The sequence below is a fragment of the Colius striatus genome, chromosome 27 (assembly GCF_028858725.1).
Source record: "Colius striatus isolate bColStr4 chromosome 27, bColStr4.1.hap1, whole genome shotgun sequence".
NCBI classification, from domain to species: domain Eukaryota; kingdom Metazoa; phylum Chordata; class Aves; order Coliiformes; family Coliidae; genus Colius; species Colius striatus.
The window spans coordinates 1-17,547 of NC_084785.1; the positions used below are offsets into that span (position 1 = coordinate 1).

The following is a 17,547-nucleotide window of genomic DNA, read 5'->3' on the forward strand; positions in this document are numbered from 1 at the left end:
CATTGTAACCTGGTGTCAGAGAAAGAAATAGTCACATCTTCATATGCTCCATCACATTGCACCCTAAAATCCTACTGATTGTCTAATCAAGCTGATCTAGGTTTGTACAAACAAGTTGAAACCTATTACTTAACTTTTTGGCCACCTTTGGGTAGGCTGGCATGAAGTTAGAGAATCACAAGCTACACATATGACCTGCACTGTCCACACACACACAACATTGCCAAGGCAAAGTGTCTACTCTTAGCTCACTTCAGCAGTCAAAGGAAAGGAGCACTGGTGTTCTGCAATAGAAATCAGAAGCCAAATGGAGGAAATGCTGTATTAGCACTTCCATACATTCTTCCTAGGCACCAGGGCAGCACCTGGAACAAGCCCCTGGCACACACATTTATAGGAAACAAGGATCCCTTGTTCGAATAAACACAGTGTAAGGGAACAGTTGAGATTTTGCTCCCTGTTGCATCAAGAGGGCAGCACATCTCATCACCCATCACTTGGCTGCCACTTCTGAGAAATCTGAAGGATAACACATGGGAATTTAGGCTCCTCCAAGGAAGTTCAGCATAAAGCTTACCACAAAGTAAAAGCCAATACTGCAAAATCGTTTCAAGAGAGAGCCAAACCCATTTGATGGGCACAACAGAAATAACGCAGAAAATAAGCGTTGACATTTCCTTGGGATTCTTACAGAGCCAAACTTGCAACAGCTATTGATTTTTTTGTTTTCTTCACAAGTATATATACATTATTTAATCCAACTGAACAGTTTGTAAACCAGCTTTCTTCTGCTTTTGAAATATTGATGCCTTTCAGAAGGTTGAAACCTTCTACTGAAGACCTGAATTCCACCTACAGAGCCTCAAATACTTATTCCACACAAAAGCAACAACTAAATACGTTTCTTAATTGACAAGGTGCTCTTTATGGCTTTTAAAAGCTGATGTTCATTGTGCTGCCTTTCTCCCTACAAGCAAAACCAACCCAAACTACTTTTTCTTTTCCTTGTTTGGAAAGGACTCATTCTCTTGTCCAAAACGTCATTTCTTGCAAGTTGAAAACTTGTCACACGTAGCCAGCAGCCTTTTTAATTTAGAAACATCATTTCAACTATGGCCAAAAAAAGGAACTCAATTACTACAGAGAATTTTGTGTAAACAAGTTCCAAATAATCTTCACAGATAAGGAGTTGGTTTACCCTGTGCAGTCTAAAAGGCTTTTATAATATTTACATATGTTAACAGGAATAGAGATGTTTTTGTTGGGAAGAAGTCAGCTGCACTGTTATTTACACTGAAGTAACCACTAATATTTCAACATCAATATTCAAAGCCAGTGTGCCAGTCTCCCCAACCCTCCCAGCCACATATCAAATCATTATACCATTGAGATTCACAAGAGATAAGACAAATATAGATCAGAGAGCCAGGGTGAGGAGCTTCCAAGGTCTCCTGGGGGTTCCCTATGCCATCAAAGAAGCGTGGGACATCCCACACTCACTCGTGAGCCCAAACTACTCATGAGTTCCGTGACACTTGGGAGCCCCTGAACAGCAGGCTCAGGATATGAAATAACGTATTTGAATCTGAAGACAGTCTCCACCCACTGTTATTACCAATCAGCACTTCTTAAAGGCTGTAGTTCTGTTCAGTACTCAGAGGAAAAAGCAGTTACAAACTTGACGGATTCAGTCTGGAGAAGAGAAAGGGGGAGGATAAGATGAAACCGTTTACCTAAGAGCATGGATCACAATTGCTTTCTACCTTTTCACATTACATAATCCATCACATCTGTTAAGAAGAAAGTGTGTTTTATCCAGTGGTAAAGACTGATAGGATGAAGTTTCAAGACCCACTTGCTCACTGCCTTGTTACCTGTGGGATCATACACACCTGTGAAGGTTAATATGAAACCCCTGATCTCTGTTAGCAGGATTTTACCCACTTGGCAAGTAAAATAACTGCTGAAATTATGACTTTGCATTTAAACAGACATACTCCCACATACCTCCAAGGCCTGTTACTGCTCTGCCTTGCCTGCTACTGAGAATCAACTTTGTACATACAGGAGGGGCAGAAGCACCACATAATGTTCCCACTCGGGTGAAATTTCACATCCTTCAACTTCAGTCCCAAAGTATAACCTGTGTATAGGTCCCCTCAACATGGAGCCACTAGGAGGTTTGTTTTACAGCACTAGCAGAGCAGTGCTGTCAGCCTTCTCCCAGCTTTCATCTCCCTAACAGATGTAATGAGTTGAAGCACACCACATCTGTGGCCTGTGCATGTATTTTCATGTACTTATTAAGCTACATGGAGTGGACACAGATAGACATTGACTGTGTGTTGCAGATCTGAATGCAGGTCTGTAGAACTGCACACCTGAAACCTTAACAAGAAGTTCCCACAAGCTGCATTCTGCACAGCTTTAACAAGCATCCCTCCTTCTCATGTGCATTGGTTAATTTAACTCTGAACTTTCAGATGCCACAGCACAGACTTCTACTAGTTGATCTACATCTCTATCGACCTGTCTTAACCCTTTGGCATTTACATTATTTATCAAAGCCTGATAGCATGCACAGAACTCCACCAAAAATGTATACTAAAGCAGCCAGGTCTTGTCCAGACAAGCTTATCATCTGAAAGATACAAGACAAGACATGAGAGGAAAGCCAGGTGTGTCAAAAGAACGTTGCCAAAAGATACTCAACAAGACAAATTCACTGCCTTTCAATCAATAAGACTACATGTATCATACTAATAATCCTGAACTGAGGAGAGGGGCAGGATACTAACAAGGAAGGGATGGCTCCCTGCAGTGCTTCCTGAAGCTTTACCCTCTTACCACATCCAGATTTCAAACTCATTTTCCTTGCCTGAAATACCTGACATTTCCTGGGTGTGCTATCCAGGGCTATCACTCAACATTTTCTTTTGATGGCTATTGTCAGCAGGAGCCTGATAATACACACCCATCACACCAGTCTCACATCTTGCCATCCTCACTTCATTCAATTGCCTACAGGTTGTTCCTAGTAGTAATGTAGCTGAGGAAGTGCAAGCACAACAAGCCATAATGCATTTAGATAGCCCCATTTAGCTCAAACACAGTTTTACCTCTGCAGAGCCATTCTCTAGAAGTCTGTTTACAAAGGGAAAGGCAGAAAAAAACCCAGCTACACAAATGCTACCTAAAATTTCCCCAGAGACTGCAATTAGGCTGCTTTTACTCAAAGCCATGCCAGTGGGCTGCAATTATTCACCAAAAACTTTATGGAATGTGAATAAAACATCAATTAACTGCCATCAAGAGAAAAAGGTATCAGTGCTGAGGTGTGGAGCTGCATACTCCAGTATCTTCTTGTTGGCAGCTGTTAATATGTTCTATTCTATTTATCTCTCTTCACCAGGGCACTAAGACACCTGAGTATTTCCACCACCTCAGAGAGATCACCCAGCAACAAAAGGAAACTCCACACTTAGATAAGAATAACTTCTTATACCTTAGGAAGGCTGCTTTACCTATGTAAACAAGCACATAAGCAGACAGGGATGTACACTTTACAAACACTCTACAAACACAAGTTATTTTTCTTTCTGCAGTTCTAAAACCAACTCCATTTTCACCCTCAGTGAGTTTGAACAAAAAAATACTGGACTGGAATAATTTTCAAGCAGTAGTTCAATGTTAATTGCACAGGTGAACATAAACTAGCAAACATTTGTATCTCAACCAGTGACATTTCAGTTCCTTAAAGACTAATGTCTCCTTTTGGGCATATTTTAAGAATTAGGTGGTTTAGGTACTTCTAGGTGTGTGGAAGGAAGCTCCTTGCTGAAATCTGCTGTTACAAAGCTCCAGATACTAACTGAAAGAGAGCACGTTAATCAAAGCCCCCTGAGCAGAGCAAGGAACATCCATTTAAACATAAGGAAAAACTATGTCAGTGCTGAGGTGAGGGAGCCCTGGCCCAGGCTGCCCAGGGAGGATGTGGAGGCTCCTTCTCAGGAGGTTTCCAAACCCACTTGGACACATTCCTGTGTGACTTGATCCAAGTTGACCTGCTTAAGCAGGGGGGTGGGACTAGATGATTTCTAAAGATCCCTTCCAACCCCCACCATTCTGTGATTCTGTGACTACCTTCAGGTGAAGGTACTAAAATTAATCACTAAAATCAACCTATCCCTCCTCTAAGCTGTGTCTTACCTTCCAGCTGCTCTAAGTGTGGGGTTACTGCCCTTTGCTGTGGGTTCCCTGCTACGATGAGCTTTCAATGCAGATGTACAGAACTGGGACAGATTCAGTTCTAGACTCAACTATGAATGTGAGCAAGCAGCAGGTCTAGCACATAACCTGAGCCAGGCTGCAAGCTCTTTGTGACTTGGACTAGTGAGAAAGTGAACTGTAAATCATCCCCAAAGCGCTTGCAGATCGTCAGGAAACTAATTAGTATCAGAATTATTGATGCACAGCAAATATTTTGCAAAGAATTTATCTGATATTCTGTCACCACTTTATACTTCACAGTATTGATTCACAAATCATTGGACAAACAGTGGCATGTCCAATAAATACTTTATGAACATTTGCCAACAATTTATCTTACGTAACATGATATAAATACATTGCAAATAGTGCAATGTTTGTGCTGCTTCTAAATGACAACCTGTCTACCAACTACAGTTTGTAGAAACATTAATTCCTTTGCCCAATACAAGGACTTTTAAAAGGAATCTGTCCCTGTGCTTGGGGTGCAGCACTAGGAAAAACAAGCCTTGCCTCTGATTCTTCACAGATGTCAGTCTCTACCATACCTCTAATACTATCAGCCAAGTGTCTTCCATTGTGACATTCCTGAAGCTTTGGAGTTCTCCATAAACAAGTACTACCTATAGGCTTCTCCACCTGAGTTTAAGAGGTAAAATTGCTTAGAGTGCTTCAGGGTTGGCACTGTTTTCTTTATAACCAACTACTAACTACCAAACATTTCTATTTCCATCACTTCTTACAGCCAATACTTTGTTCATGTGCTCTTTTGTATGTCTGCATCCATCTGCTTTCCCTTGAATGGTCCTCAGACAAAAAGTCCTTTGGGTAAAGATTACCTATTTCTTGCATCCTCTATAGCAGTTGGGACTATGGACTCTGGATCCAGGACTGGGATCATGTGTGGGGTAAACACAAACAGTAACTCAAACAAAGCTTATTACATCTCTTAAACACCCAGTGCTCCAACTTGTCCAGTTTCAGAGAATACATGAGAAACATGCCTGCCATAACCTCAAAAATGTGCTACAGATACACATCTATCTAGGGGAAGTCACAAATAGTAAGGTTTAAGATCAGAAAAATGTGCTCAGCTTGTCGAAGCTCCTGCACAAGGCTGGAGAGCAAAGCTCACCCAACCCCTGATCCTGTGGTCACAGAAACCACAGGATTCCTCACACAAGGTGCCAGGCAGCCAGAAAAGGCAGTTTGTGAGCAACCTGACTTAACTCTGAAGTTAACTCAGTGTTCAGCAGGAAGCTGATGTAGGTGACCTCCAGAGGACCTTTCCAGACCTCGTTTTCCTACTATCCCATGATTTAATTCGGCCGCTCCTCCTGCCTTTAATGAATGAAATGTCCAAATGCAGTTCAGTTCAACCTTTCTCCAAACATTCAGTCTGAATAAACAAGCAAGTCACAAGGTGATATGATATCTGCTTTTGTGACCTCTTCAGCAGAACACTAACATCACTCTATATGCCAGCCTGCTCTTTTTCAACTCTAAATCCCAGGAGGACTTTGGAGGAAAAAGCTTTCTTTTTCCTCCTTCATCAGCCTATCAAGATCCCTGAATTCCTGCTGTTCTCAGAACACACTTTTAGCAAATAAGAGTGCTTCAGATCACTGGGGAGTCCAAAGCACTGATTGAAAGTCACGAGCTACCATAGTTTTTGCGTTATCAAATTGATTTTGCTTGCAATTTTAACACACAAAATATCACTGGGGGGTGACAGGGAAGATACAGAGGGCTTGTTTGACTTTATTATCCATTTCTGTTTCACTTGCACCAAAAGTTATCACTGAGGCCAAGGTTGCACTGATGCAAAATGCTGGGCATAAGCTCCAGGCTCTGTCCTGAAGAGCTCACAATTGAAGTGAGACACGCTGACAGCTTGGGAGGAATGTAAAAAGTCAAGTTGTATTCCCAAGGTCAGACAAAGAAAGGTCAGATAAAGCAACAGCAGCGTCAGAAACACCTGATTCCACACAGTTGAGACAGCAAGTCACTCTGGAGCTCCTGCAAACACTAATGAGATGTACTACCTGGCCAGGTGGCAGCTGATCATCTGCATCTCGCCTCTGTGAGAGGCAGTAACTCCTGAGTTACTCAAGTCTGCCTTGCAGATGCACAAGGTTTAAGCTGCTACTGGGTTTGGAATGACTTTCTTCTGTTTCTGCCCGATTCTGGGGACTTCCTGGAGGACAAAAAAAAGAGCAAACATTACTAAAAGAAACAGGAATGCATTCAGCAGCTTGTTTGTAGCTATTTAGAAAACTTGTCTTACCTGTAGTCCGATCATACAACAAAATTAAACAAGAAATGAGATATATCTATATATTTCTCACTTAATTTTTCAAGCCACTAAAATGATTGCCCAGGGTGATGCATCTTCAAGCCACTGAAGCTCATCATGTCTTTGCAGCTCGCAGATAATGTTCACATCCATCTCTGCAGTTCATTGAGGACCTCAGGAGTGCTGAGCTAGCGCTGGAGGGCTGCTTGGCAGCGACTTTGTGGGAGACAGCTCTGTGATCTGCCTGCCTCAAATGTGGTTTCATTTTTGCCATACTAGAATATATCTTAGCATGGGTGTAATGTATCCCTTGACTCCAGTAAGGACTGATATAATTCTCTTCTGCAGACTGTTTTACTTTTAACCTGCCAGCATGTTATTAAAATGCCAGTCACCAGGGCATGGAGGCAAATAATGGGCATTAAGTGCTGGTGAAATAACTGCACGAGGAACAAGGGCAAGAATATTTGGTATTGCTACTCAAAATTAGGACCCAAAACTGCCATGTATTTGGACCTTGTTCTGCATTTGACCTGCTTTTAACTCTTTTATCAGTATGGAGTTAGGTTGTCTGTGTTTCTAAGGGAAGGGCTGGTTTATCCTTATTTGTCACTGATAATTACACTTGCAAAAATCATCTCATCTTTGCAGTGATGAGCAGGACTCTGCAGCAAACAGGAATAACATTTTCTACTCTCTCAGGGCACTGGGGATCACATGTTGTGTAGCCCTGAAATCTGTCTTTCCCAGTTTCCTGGGGAGCAAGGACAGAACTTCATTTTTGCCATCTAACAAGCCCAAACTCAGCAAAGTCTGTCAGAGGCTTCTTTATTGCCCTTGATGTTATGAAGGCATTCCAATGCTTGAGCATGGCCAGCGATATCAGACTGGTTAACTTCCTTTTCTTAATTTAAGGCAAGGTTCCAGCTTTGTGGACTTAGAGCCTCAACAACTCTCCCTTCCTTTATATGTGTTTAAAAAGTGACTAGTGACATTTAAAGCAGCCAAATTGCAAGAGCCACCTAAAAATTAATAACCTTCAGTACATAGCACATTGGAGCCTTAAATCTTCACACAGCTTAAAAATATCTATGAAAGCATTAGATTTCTCATGCACAAGGTGCCAAATTCCTTCAGGGACTTTTTCCAATGGGGAGACAAGAAAAAGATCGTGTTTATCAATCTTCAGGACGCTTTCCATCCATTACAGAAAAGGGCAGCTTATTCCATAAGATTTCTAAATCTCAGAGCAAACTGCTGTCAGCCCTGGAAATAATTCCAAGCAGCAGAGTGCTTTTACACTTTTTCTTTGGTTGCAGATCCATCCCACAGCATTATCAGGACAGTATAATTTCAGTGCCCTATTGACATCTGCAAGACAATTATTATCTAGAGAGACAGGCAGCAGTCAATTTCTTTTCCCAAAGTCTTCCAGAACTTGTTATTTGGTCACATCACTTGTTGTCTTTTGCACAGCACAAAGTTCAACAGCTTCAGTCTGAAGGTCAGCCTGAGTTTTTCTTTCTTTCTTGTCTGGGTATCACACAAGTGTGAGCTCTCACAGCAAGGCAGCAGCTTTCCCTGGGAGCCCTGTGGCACCAGGGCGCTGTGCAATGACCATAAAGATGCCATCACAAGCAAACGTTCGGTAATGAGTTCTCTTCAGTAACGCCCTATTTGCTGTTTGCTAGGAGAGGAATCATTAGGGACACACTGCACTAAGTTTCTATTTCTTGGGCCTTACCTGGACATTTGGTTGAGTTACTCCATCCTCCCTTTCAGAGCAGTTACTTCCCTCACAAGAACCACATGAAGAGGAGCAGAAAGACTTTCCCTAAGAAGAGTTTGGATATATTTTTAAGCTGAAGTTGTAACAGAACCATGAGATCCCAGGAAGTGTCAACTTTAAAGACAAGACACAAATACAAAACTCACAACAAAAGGCTAGAGATAAAGGTCCTACAGTCTTCAGTTTTTGCACTACAGTTGAAGAGCAAGGTTTTAATCAAATTTCCTTAGCTTTAAACGCAGCCATGGTAGTTCCAGTTCCAATTTCTGTTGCATCTAGAGTCCCAGGTAGGATTGTAGAGAGCCCTTTCAGTATGATCACCACAACCACCTAATATTAGCTCAGGTAGCTCAGTACATGCTGCAATAACTTCTGCTTTGATCTAAAGCAATCTATGACACAATTATTGAGCTCTTTATGACCTTTTGCACTTAAGTAAGGTATAACTTCATGGCTTCAAAACACTCTTGGAACATTACCTCAAAAGTACAAAGAAATGCTACAGGGTTTTTGCCCAAACTGGCATCAGTGTATAAACAGCAGAAACTCAGCATCATTTCAGGCAGCAAAGCATGAATTCAGGCAGGATACTGTGCACACAGTAGTATATTTTGTTCTCCTTGGGCAGCACAGTTCCCAGTAACTGCAAAGAAAATCTGTAATCAGGGTCTAATGCCAACTCCAAACATCCCCCAAACCAATGCTAAAATTAAGTTATTTTGAAGTGAGGAAATGGAAAAAGGGAGCTTGTTCCATTTTACCTTCCCTGTCAGTAGTTACAAAATTGCTTTTCTCAGAATGTGTGGGGGGAAGTTGGATTAATAAAAATTAGAAATGGAATTCTCCAATAGTCACATGGTCCCAGCAGAAGTGGGGGTTAAAGAAAACAAACCTTATAAACCCACAATAAGTATCCCTGCTTGAGATTTCCTTCTCTGGTTTTGCTAGCATCAGGTTGGCAGAAACATTGCTCCTCCCTTAAAAAGTAACCTGTGATGTAACTGTCTTCAACGAACCTTGTATCAAAACCATCATCATTCTCATCCCTTAGGAGCATGGGAGATGCTATTAAAATGTATTCTGCTGCTGATCTGGAACCCGCAGGAATGAATGGAAGTTCTCCCATTTTCAGCTCTATAGGCTGTGGGTCAACGTTTTAAACCCAATTGGAAGGAAACTGGTGTTTCAGGCAGCTTTCTCCCTCTGTTGAGGCTGACAGATAGCAGAGCTGGTTGTAAACTCATTGCCCAGCCTTTTACTCCTTTTTGTTTTCATTCCCTGTCTAACCCTTAATTCTAAACACGTTACCTTCCATGCATCACATGTTGCCTTCGTACGCTCATGTTTCCCTGCAGGCTGCCTACCACACAGAGTGTGCACATCCACACATATTCCTCCTTTCCTTTCAGAGAAAAACATGTTTGTCAGGTAGGAAACACAGAAGACAACATCATACTGCACATGTGATACAAGACTCAGCCCTTCCAGAAATCCATTAAAGCCTTTAGCTTGTGGGCAAGTGTGTTTCTCACAAACATAGCCAATATAAATACTGGAAACAATTACAAAATTCATCAAGTTCCTTATGATTTGTCAATATTCCTTATGTTTTAATCTCAATTAGTTCAGCTTCAGCTCAGGGCTGGGCTTAGAATCATAGAATGGAAGGGTTGGAAGGGACCTTTAGAGATCATCTAGTCCAACCCCCCTGCAGAAGGAGGCTTCTGACAGAAGAAACAAAAACCCCCTATCTTTAGCAAAAAAAGGTGCTTTTCCCTCTTCCCCTCCCCCAGGCCCACACAGGTGTTATGATAAAATCACCTCTTAAACCTTTTCTTAGACAAGCCAAACAAGTTGATCTTCCACATGGCTTTTTTTTTTAACCTCAAAAACAATCCCTTGAGCTCCTCCTGAGAGGTGAGGTAGGGGTGAAAGAGGCCAAAGCGTTGTTCAGCGAGTCACCGTGTCACACGTCCAAGAGAAACCATTCAAACAGTAGTTTGGCTGTGGTGTCCCAACCACAAAATAATATGTTTATTTCTTTTTCCACCACTTTTGTTGTTGTTGTTGTTGTCATTTTATTGATAAAAACTACACAAAAACTAACTGATCATAATAATTAATTAAAAAAACAAAAAACCCAACGTTACACATTCTCCTGTGTTTTAGAAATTGTGTCAGCCAGTGAGTTTCACCAAATGCTCTTGCTTTAAAAGCTTTTCCTTCTGATCCATTTCAAGCACAAACACTTCCATTTTGGTTCCCAAACGTCCATGAATTGTTTTGCTTAACAAGCACCACTGGACTGTAAATATGAAGAGTCGTTACTCCGTTGCATGTTTTTCCCCCCTCCTTTTTTTTAGAGCCCCAAAAGTAATTATAGTGTCAACAATGAAGCACGATGAAGATAGTAAAAAATCAAAAGCACCCTCCATAGTGTACAGCCTGTGTCTTAAATGTACATGCACCCAAGTTTTCTTTGTTTCTGCTGCATCAATTGCCAATGTCCTTTTGGTTCAACATAAGCTTTAATGCCCATGTCTGAAGTTTGAAATAGTAGCGTTTGACCACTAAAAAAATAACCCAAACCAAACCCAAATGAAAACAAAACAACCAGAAAAAAAAAAAGAACCCTCAAAAGAAACAACAAAAAAAGAAGAAAATAGATCTCTTTTGTTTAAAAAGAAGAAAAACAATCTTAAAATCTTTGAAGAGTAATAAACACTCAATAAGGAAACATGGCTGACCCACCCCACCCAAACCCTCGCCCTCCCCATCCCCTTTGTTGTTTTACCTGTGGTTCTCCTTCCCTGGAACCGTGCAATGTAGAAAAATCAAATATACAAACAAAACTCTTAATCCATCCCTTTATGTAGCTAGAGTGAAATCTATTTTTTTCTTTTTTTTTTTAATAAGAACTCCACAATCTCTCTTTTGTTTTTAATATTTACATTGAGGAATTTGTTTGTTTGTTTTGTTTTTGTCTTTCTTTTGAAAGTTTTAAAGCAAAGAAAATCCTGAAGTTCTCAGTGTGTACTGCAGGGACAGCCTTTGCCACAGTCTGAGGAGTTTCATTGATCCCCTTTCCCTTGGTCTGTGTTGGAACGTTGTTGTGACTGGAATGGTAAGGTTATTTTTTTGTTTCCATTTCTTGCCCTGGTCTCTTCTGAAGATGAAAAGTCTCTCAAAAGAACTCCCCCCACTCTGCCCCCTGGAGAAGGTGTCTCCCATCGTTAGTTTGGTATTCTCTCAATGTAAATGGCTGGAGCAGCCGAGCGTGCGATTGTAGCTATGAAGCTGTGGTCTCGACTGAGTTCCAGGTTGGTTGTCTCAGCCTGCTCCCGGGACATGGTATCGTACCCCTTGTTTACGTGGAGAGGCTTATGAGCTTGGCAGTATCCGATCACCGGTTGGTCGTAACTGTAGTAGGGTAAAGTCTTCATGTGGTGAGGAACCTGCATCAAAGATCAAAAGGGAGACAGATGTAAATGGTGAGCTCAGTCACACGTTCCCACAGCACCTACTGCAAACCCACTGGCTGCTCGGCACATCTGTGTCATCGCACCAGAGACTCAGATGAACCTCTGAGGTTCTAGGTTGTCTGTAGCAGATCCCTCTTGTTCAGGATAGCCAGTAGGTCCCCACTTGCCTATGGAACCACATACAATCATTTAGGCTGGAATAGACCTTTAAGCTCATGGAGTGCAGCCTCTGTCCCAGCCCTATCACCCACCAGCCAATTTCCCTCAGTGCAACACCCACCAGCTCTGAAACCTCTCCAGGGACGGTGACTCCAACACCTCCCTGGGTAGCTGTTCCAATGCCTGACAGCCCTGGCAGCAAAGGCATAATGTCCCTCCTCACATCCAGCCTGAACCTCCCCTGGTGCAACTTGAGGCCGTTTCCTCTTGTTCTATTGCTTGTTACCAGGGAGAACAGACTGACACTCGCCTCACTACAGCTTCCTTTCAGGAAGACCTGTTCTTGCCCTCTGCAGCGTGCTGAAGTCAGGTTAGAGAAGGTTGCTCTCCATTTCGGTGACTATGGCTGTTGGCAAATTTTCAGTGGTCTTGCATGCCCAGTTCTCAGCTCTTTCAAACAATCTGGCTTTTCAGGGTAAACTGGAAGCTGCTGGTAACATGAACCTTCCAAAAACTGACCCTTCTTCCAGTGCATTGAACGGGGCTGAGAGTTTCTACAAAACTCAGACCAGCCTGAGCATGTCAAAGGACTGGAAAACCTGTCTGCCAGCATGTGTAGCTTTCAGCACAGCTGGAACACGTGCTTATTTCTTCTATGACAAAGCTGCTTGGCCAAGGTCAAGATTTCCTGGGTTCTTTACCTTACAGCCTCACTGAGAGAAACACAATCGAAGCGGCTCAACTGACGCCCGCTCGCGATGAGCAGATCCACACCTTGTAAAAATGGCCATTGATTTGATAAGCCTGCAGGATCTATCCTGAATTCCATCTCTCTTCTTTATGTAAATACTCAGAAACTGTCAGGCCCCCCCACCTTCTTTTTCCCATAAGTGTTCTATGCTTGCAAATGTTATATATACAACTAAATATGATTTATGGCACAACATCAGATACAAATCTTTACAGATAATTTTATCATCTGCAAGAGATGAGCTGATCAAGTAGAAAGAAATATGTTCCTAGGGAAGAAAACACACGCTGCAGGAGACACAGGCAAAGAGTTTATTCCAACACTGCTAGAAAACCTGAGCTCATTATAGCTGGAGATATCCCACACCTAATTCAATCTTGTAACAAACCCCTTTTTATTTTCCATGCCCAACTGTAACTGAGGACTACAGAGCTAATTTATCACAAATTTTCCTTGCATGCCGTGTCTCACTCAGGAAAGTACGAAAAAGCAAAAGCATTAAGACTAATTATAAGTTTTGCAGGGTTACAGTTCCTCTTGCATTTGGATCTCCTCAGCACTTACGATTCCTCCCCCTGCTTCCCTGCAGAATGCTGGAGAGATTCCAAAACTCTTCCACTAGATAGAATTCAGTTGAAAAAACGTCATTTTACGTGACAGCTGAATGGCAAGAATGCAGAAGACAAGCTGCTCGGTAGAATTTGATGGGACAACTGTGTTCACTTGTGGATCAAATTCAGGCACAGCGCAAGAAACTGTAACTCCCTTTGGATACAGTAATATCTGTGCCACTTCATATCAGGGCCTGAATTTGTCCTCAGCCTTTAAGGCAGCTCTTTATGATTCTATAAAAGCCAAGGACTGTTTGTGTTCTGGAGAGCTGAGAGATTGAGGTCCTGGCTTTACAGCAATAATCCACAGTACATTAACCACCTGAGTCCTGTGTGCAGCACTGCTGGCTTGTTTTCTCTCCTTCTCCAAACAGGAGTCAAAAGGATCAGGATCTCAACAACATTCCTCAACGGCAGATAAACACACTTCTTCTCCAACTAGTTCTCAGTGGTTGTAGAGACTCTCTCGCCTGTTTTCACTCACAAGTCAGGTTTGCACGTGTCTGAAGTCGTATGATTAAGGGTCGCTGTGCTATGTGTGTGGAGGGAAGGTGGATCTTTATCAGCACACAAAATACAATAAGATATGTGTGTCAGGCAACCCATGAGATTAAGGTGTTGCAGGTTAATTTGCTGGAAGCATTTCCAGGATAATGAAGCCCAACAATGGACTTGCACCCCCCTGTTCTCAAGTGTGGCCCTTGTACTACTACTTCTTCTCCCTCTTTTGGCTGCTAGATCCCAACATAGGAATAAAAACCAGATTAAAATATCATGTCAAATGACTGTAAGAAGCAGCATCCACGAGGTACTGCCACCGAGACTGAATGAAGAAATACCAACAGTCCTCTGTGTCTCTCTCCCCAAGTTAATTCCTGTGATGTCTCTGGAATCTAAACACAGGAACAATCCAAAAAAGAACCTTCCTGATCCAAGTGAAAACCTACAGAGGACTGTTTAGTCTCAAAATAAAAACAGATACTGTCTTATTTTCTGATTCAGAAATCAACAAAACATATTGAAGAACATGTATATTTTTTTAGATTAATGTTATTAGTATTTTTGCTCTGGGTCCTGAAGCAACTTCTTTTTTGTTTCATTACTGCTATAGAACTAATGCCTGAGATAGTGAGAGAGGTGACCTTGGACAAGTCATTTTATGAGCTGGAAAATGAGAAGATTAAGTCCTGCCCTTGCTTGCCCTTGGAGGCAGAGCTCTTCGAGGCAAGGGCTGTTTGTGCAGGGACTAAAACAACACAACTGTAACCTAAACTGGGGCTTTTCAGCTGCTGTGGCTTTAAAGAGACAAAAAAGCAGATGACTGGAGTGAAACAAATCCAAACGAGTCACTAAATATCTCAGCAAATAAATAGAGCCTCTGGGATTCTGTCATCTCTATCTCAAGGCCTTTTCCACACAAGACACCTTTTTTTACTATCTAGAAAGTGGGAGTAAGGCTGAGAATTTACCTGCCAGCAAATCAAAGACTGAGCCAAGAACTGAACTGGGATCCCTCTTGCACAGTGTCCTTTGCTGTCTCCTGCAATGCCACTCTGCTGCCACTAACCACGACCATTCCTGCTGCAGAACTCTTTACATCCAGTTTTGGAAGAAGCTCAATTGTAAATGGAGATAAAGAGTAGCTCACATGAAACACAACAGATACAAACCAAAACTCTTTTCTTTTGTATCATCTGTCATAACATCTGATGCTGTGCTTGGCTTCCTGTGCTCACTCTGGGTTGTGCTCCGTGGCAGCACGATCTGGTGCAGCTACTGGAGCTCAGAGGTGGGACACAGAATGGCAGCGTGTTTAACAGCAGATGATGCCTGTGTCTGTTCACAGCATTTTCTGAGTAATTCCAATTTTCATCTTTAAAAATGACACTGCTTAATACTTCCCTGATAGATTAAAACTGTTTGCAGCAGGAAAAACATAAACCAACAAGAGAAGGAACTGCAAGGTCAGTGATGTGCATGCGATGGACGTTTTGGTTTTAGCCCCTGTATGGCACCAAGTAGGATTGTCATGTGCTCTAATGTCCTACAATAAGTGACCACAGTGCCTGTCCTGTGTTGCAGATAATTAAGTCAACAACTGAATCTGTGCTCTGAAGAAATCCTTGACTCCATTATGCCATGAGCTTACTGCCTCAGAAGTACTTTAAGTGTTCAGTGAGGGTTTTGGGGCTAATGGGCTGGATTAGTTAGCTTGAGCTGACTTCCAAAGTCCACACCTCTGCACGTCTTAACTCTAAATGTAATAAACATTGCATCTTAACAGCCACACACTTCAAACAAAGGTTCTATTACAAGCAAAATTTACATAAATCCCCAGTTACAGGAAGAAGACAAAATATTTAGTTAGAATGCAAATCTCCCCTTTGCAGTCAAATTGACACTGGAGAGGTGAACAGCTCAACTGCCTTGCTGCAGAGTAACAACTCCCTTCAAAACAAGCTGGATTAACTGGAGTCTACCTGAAATGCAACAAAATTCTGGCCTGCATTAAAAGGTATTTCTCAACATGTCCTGTCCACTTTTTCCTTTGACATTCAACAGTGCTGTTCAGTTAAACCCTCAGTCATTCCAACAGGTAAATGAACTTATGTGCATTCTGATTGAGGCATTAGAGACTGCACTGAATTTTATCAGTAGTTTTACTTACTTATGTCAGAAATATTGGGAGGTAAATTAGCTAATTTATTGCACAGATTTCTGATGATAATTAAACATGAACGTTCTAAACCAATAAATGATAAGAATTCGGCTTGGACTTCTGCTTCTCACGGGTGCAGCCATGGAAACCTAGATTCTTACTAAAACATCCATAAACCCACTTATTCTGGAACTTGAGAAGTCTATCAGTAAAGATTAAATCTTACCATAGAGCCACTGAACCTGGTGAGATTTAAAGAACATTGGATTCAGGGGTAAGAGCATCTCAAGTGACCTTATTTCTGAAGCACGTTCTCTCCCTGCCGCTTCTCATGGTACGTTCAACACTCTCAGGCACTCCTAATTGTGCTGCCTCCTAACAGGACACTTCAGACGACTTGAAACTTGGTCCTGATATGAAGTCTAAAGGATGAGACCTCTATATCAAGTAATGCCAGGAGAGTTTAACACAATAACAGGTTCTTCAACTGATTGCAACTCCTGCTTTAGCATTTCCTTCTGTGCTCACAGCAACAGACTTCTTGCAAGGAAGACTAGTTCATCTCACTCATAATCACTTCAGCAAGATCTAATCACCAGCAGTCCCAGGTTGAAATGATTTCCTGGCAAACTGTTAAAGAGTTTTGTAACAGATCTAGTTCAGGTTGGAAATGTAATTATGAGTTTTTTCTTTATGCTCAAGTTTGAAGAAAGATCTCCCACCATTCATTATCATGCAGAGAAGGAAATTCCTTCTTGAGAAACACGAATGGCCAGGCAAATCTGCGTGACTCACTGCCAGAATTACTGACAAGTGGACAGAAATGTAATACAAGGAATGTCTAACAATCCCAGCCCAGTTTCTGGGAAGAAGTCCATGGTGGGATGGAGTGCACTTTGGGTTTTTTTTTTCCCTGAAAGGAGAATGGTCTAAAGGCACAAACTGCCACAGAATCCTCAGACAAGTAAATGCTTTGTCAACATCCTGGAAGTTGAAGCCTGGAAATAGAAGTGATGTACTTTCTGAGGACCAGACTTTCAGCTATTTCAGTCTGGGTACCTTGGCCTTTTCCTTTCACTGTTTAGACACTGCAGTTTATGTGTCTTCAATTTTGTCGCTTCTCTTTTCAAGGAAAAGGAAAACGAAAGACATGTTCCATTCATCCTGAGGGAAAATGCAACAGGACAACCACTGTCTTGCCATAGGCACACGTTCCTTCTAAAAGCCAAAATCGAAGCATGAATGTTCTCAGGCAGCTGAACATTATCTGGTTTCATATTTGCTGGTGCTTTATAATCCAGGTAAACTGATTTATGTGTAAATGCTTGCCAAGTTAATGATTACATGATTAAATTACATGCAACTTTAGAAGTTGTCCATATGTAGTGGAAACTCGGAGTTACAAAATATGGAAGCTATGTTTTCTCATTAGTGCTAATATTTAGTCTCCAAACAGCATGACTTCACTACTGAATTAGCATCAGAGCTGTTGATAAATCAAATTCAGAGCTCATTTTAAACCCTCTCATAA

General features: G+C 41.8%; 1 protein-coding gene across 1 annotated transcript in view; it reads right to left on the reverse strand.

The window, feature by feature from the left end:
• Nucleotides 1-11,587: 11,587 nt before the first annotated feature.
• The window catches only part of LRRTM4 (leucine rich repeat transmembrane neuronal 4), a 177,971-nt gene continuing 172,011 nt past the window's right edge, over nt 11,588-17,547 (reverse strand). The window contains exon 3 of the mRNA XM_010207281.2: nt 11,588-11,809. Within this exon, the coding sequence (XP_010205583.2) occupies nt 11,588-11,809 (222 nt within the window). The remainder of the gene's footprint in view (nt 11,810-17,547) is intronic.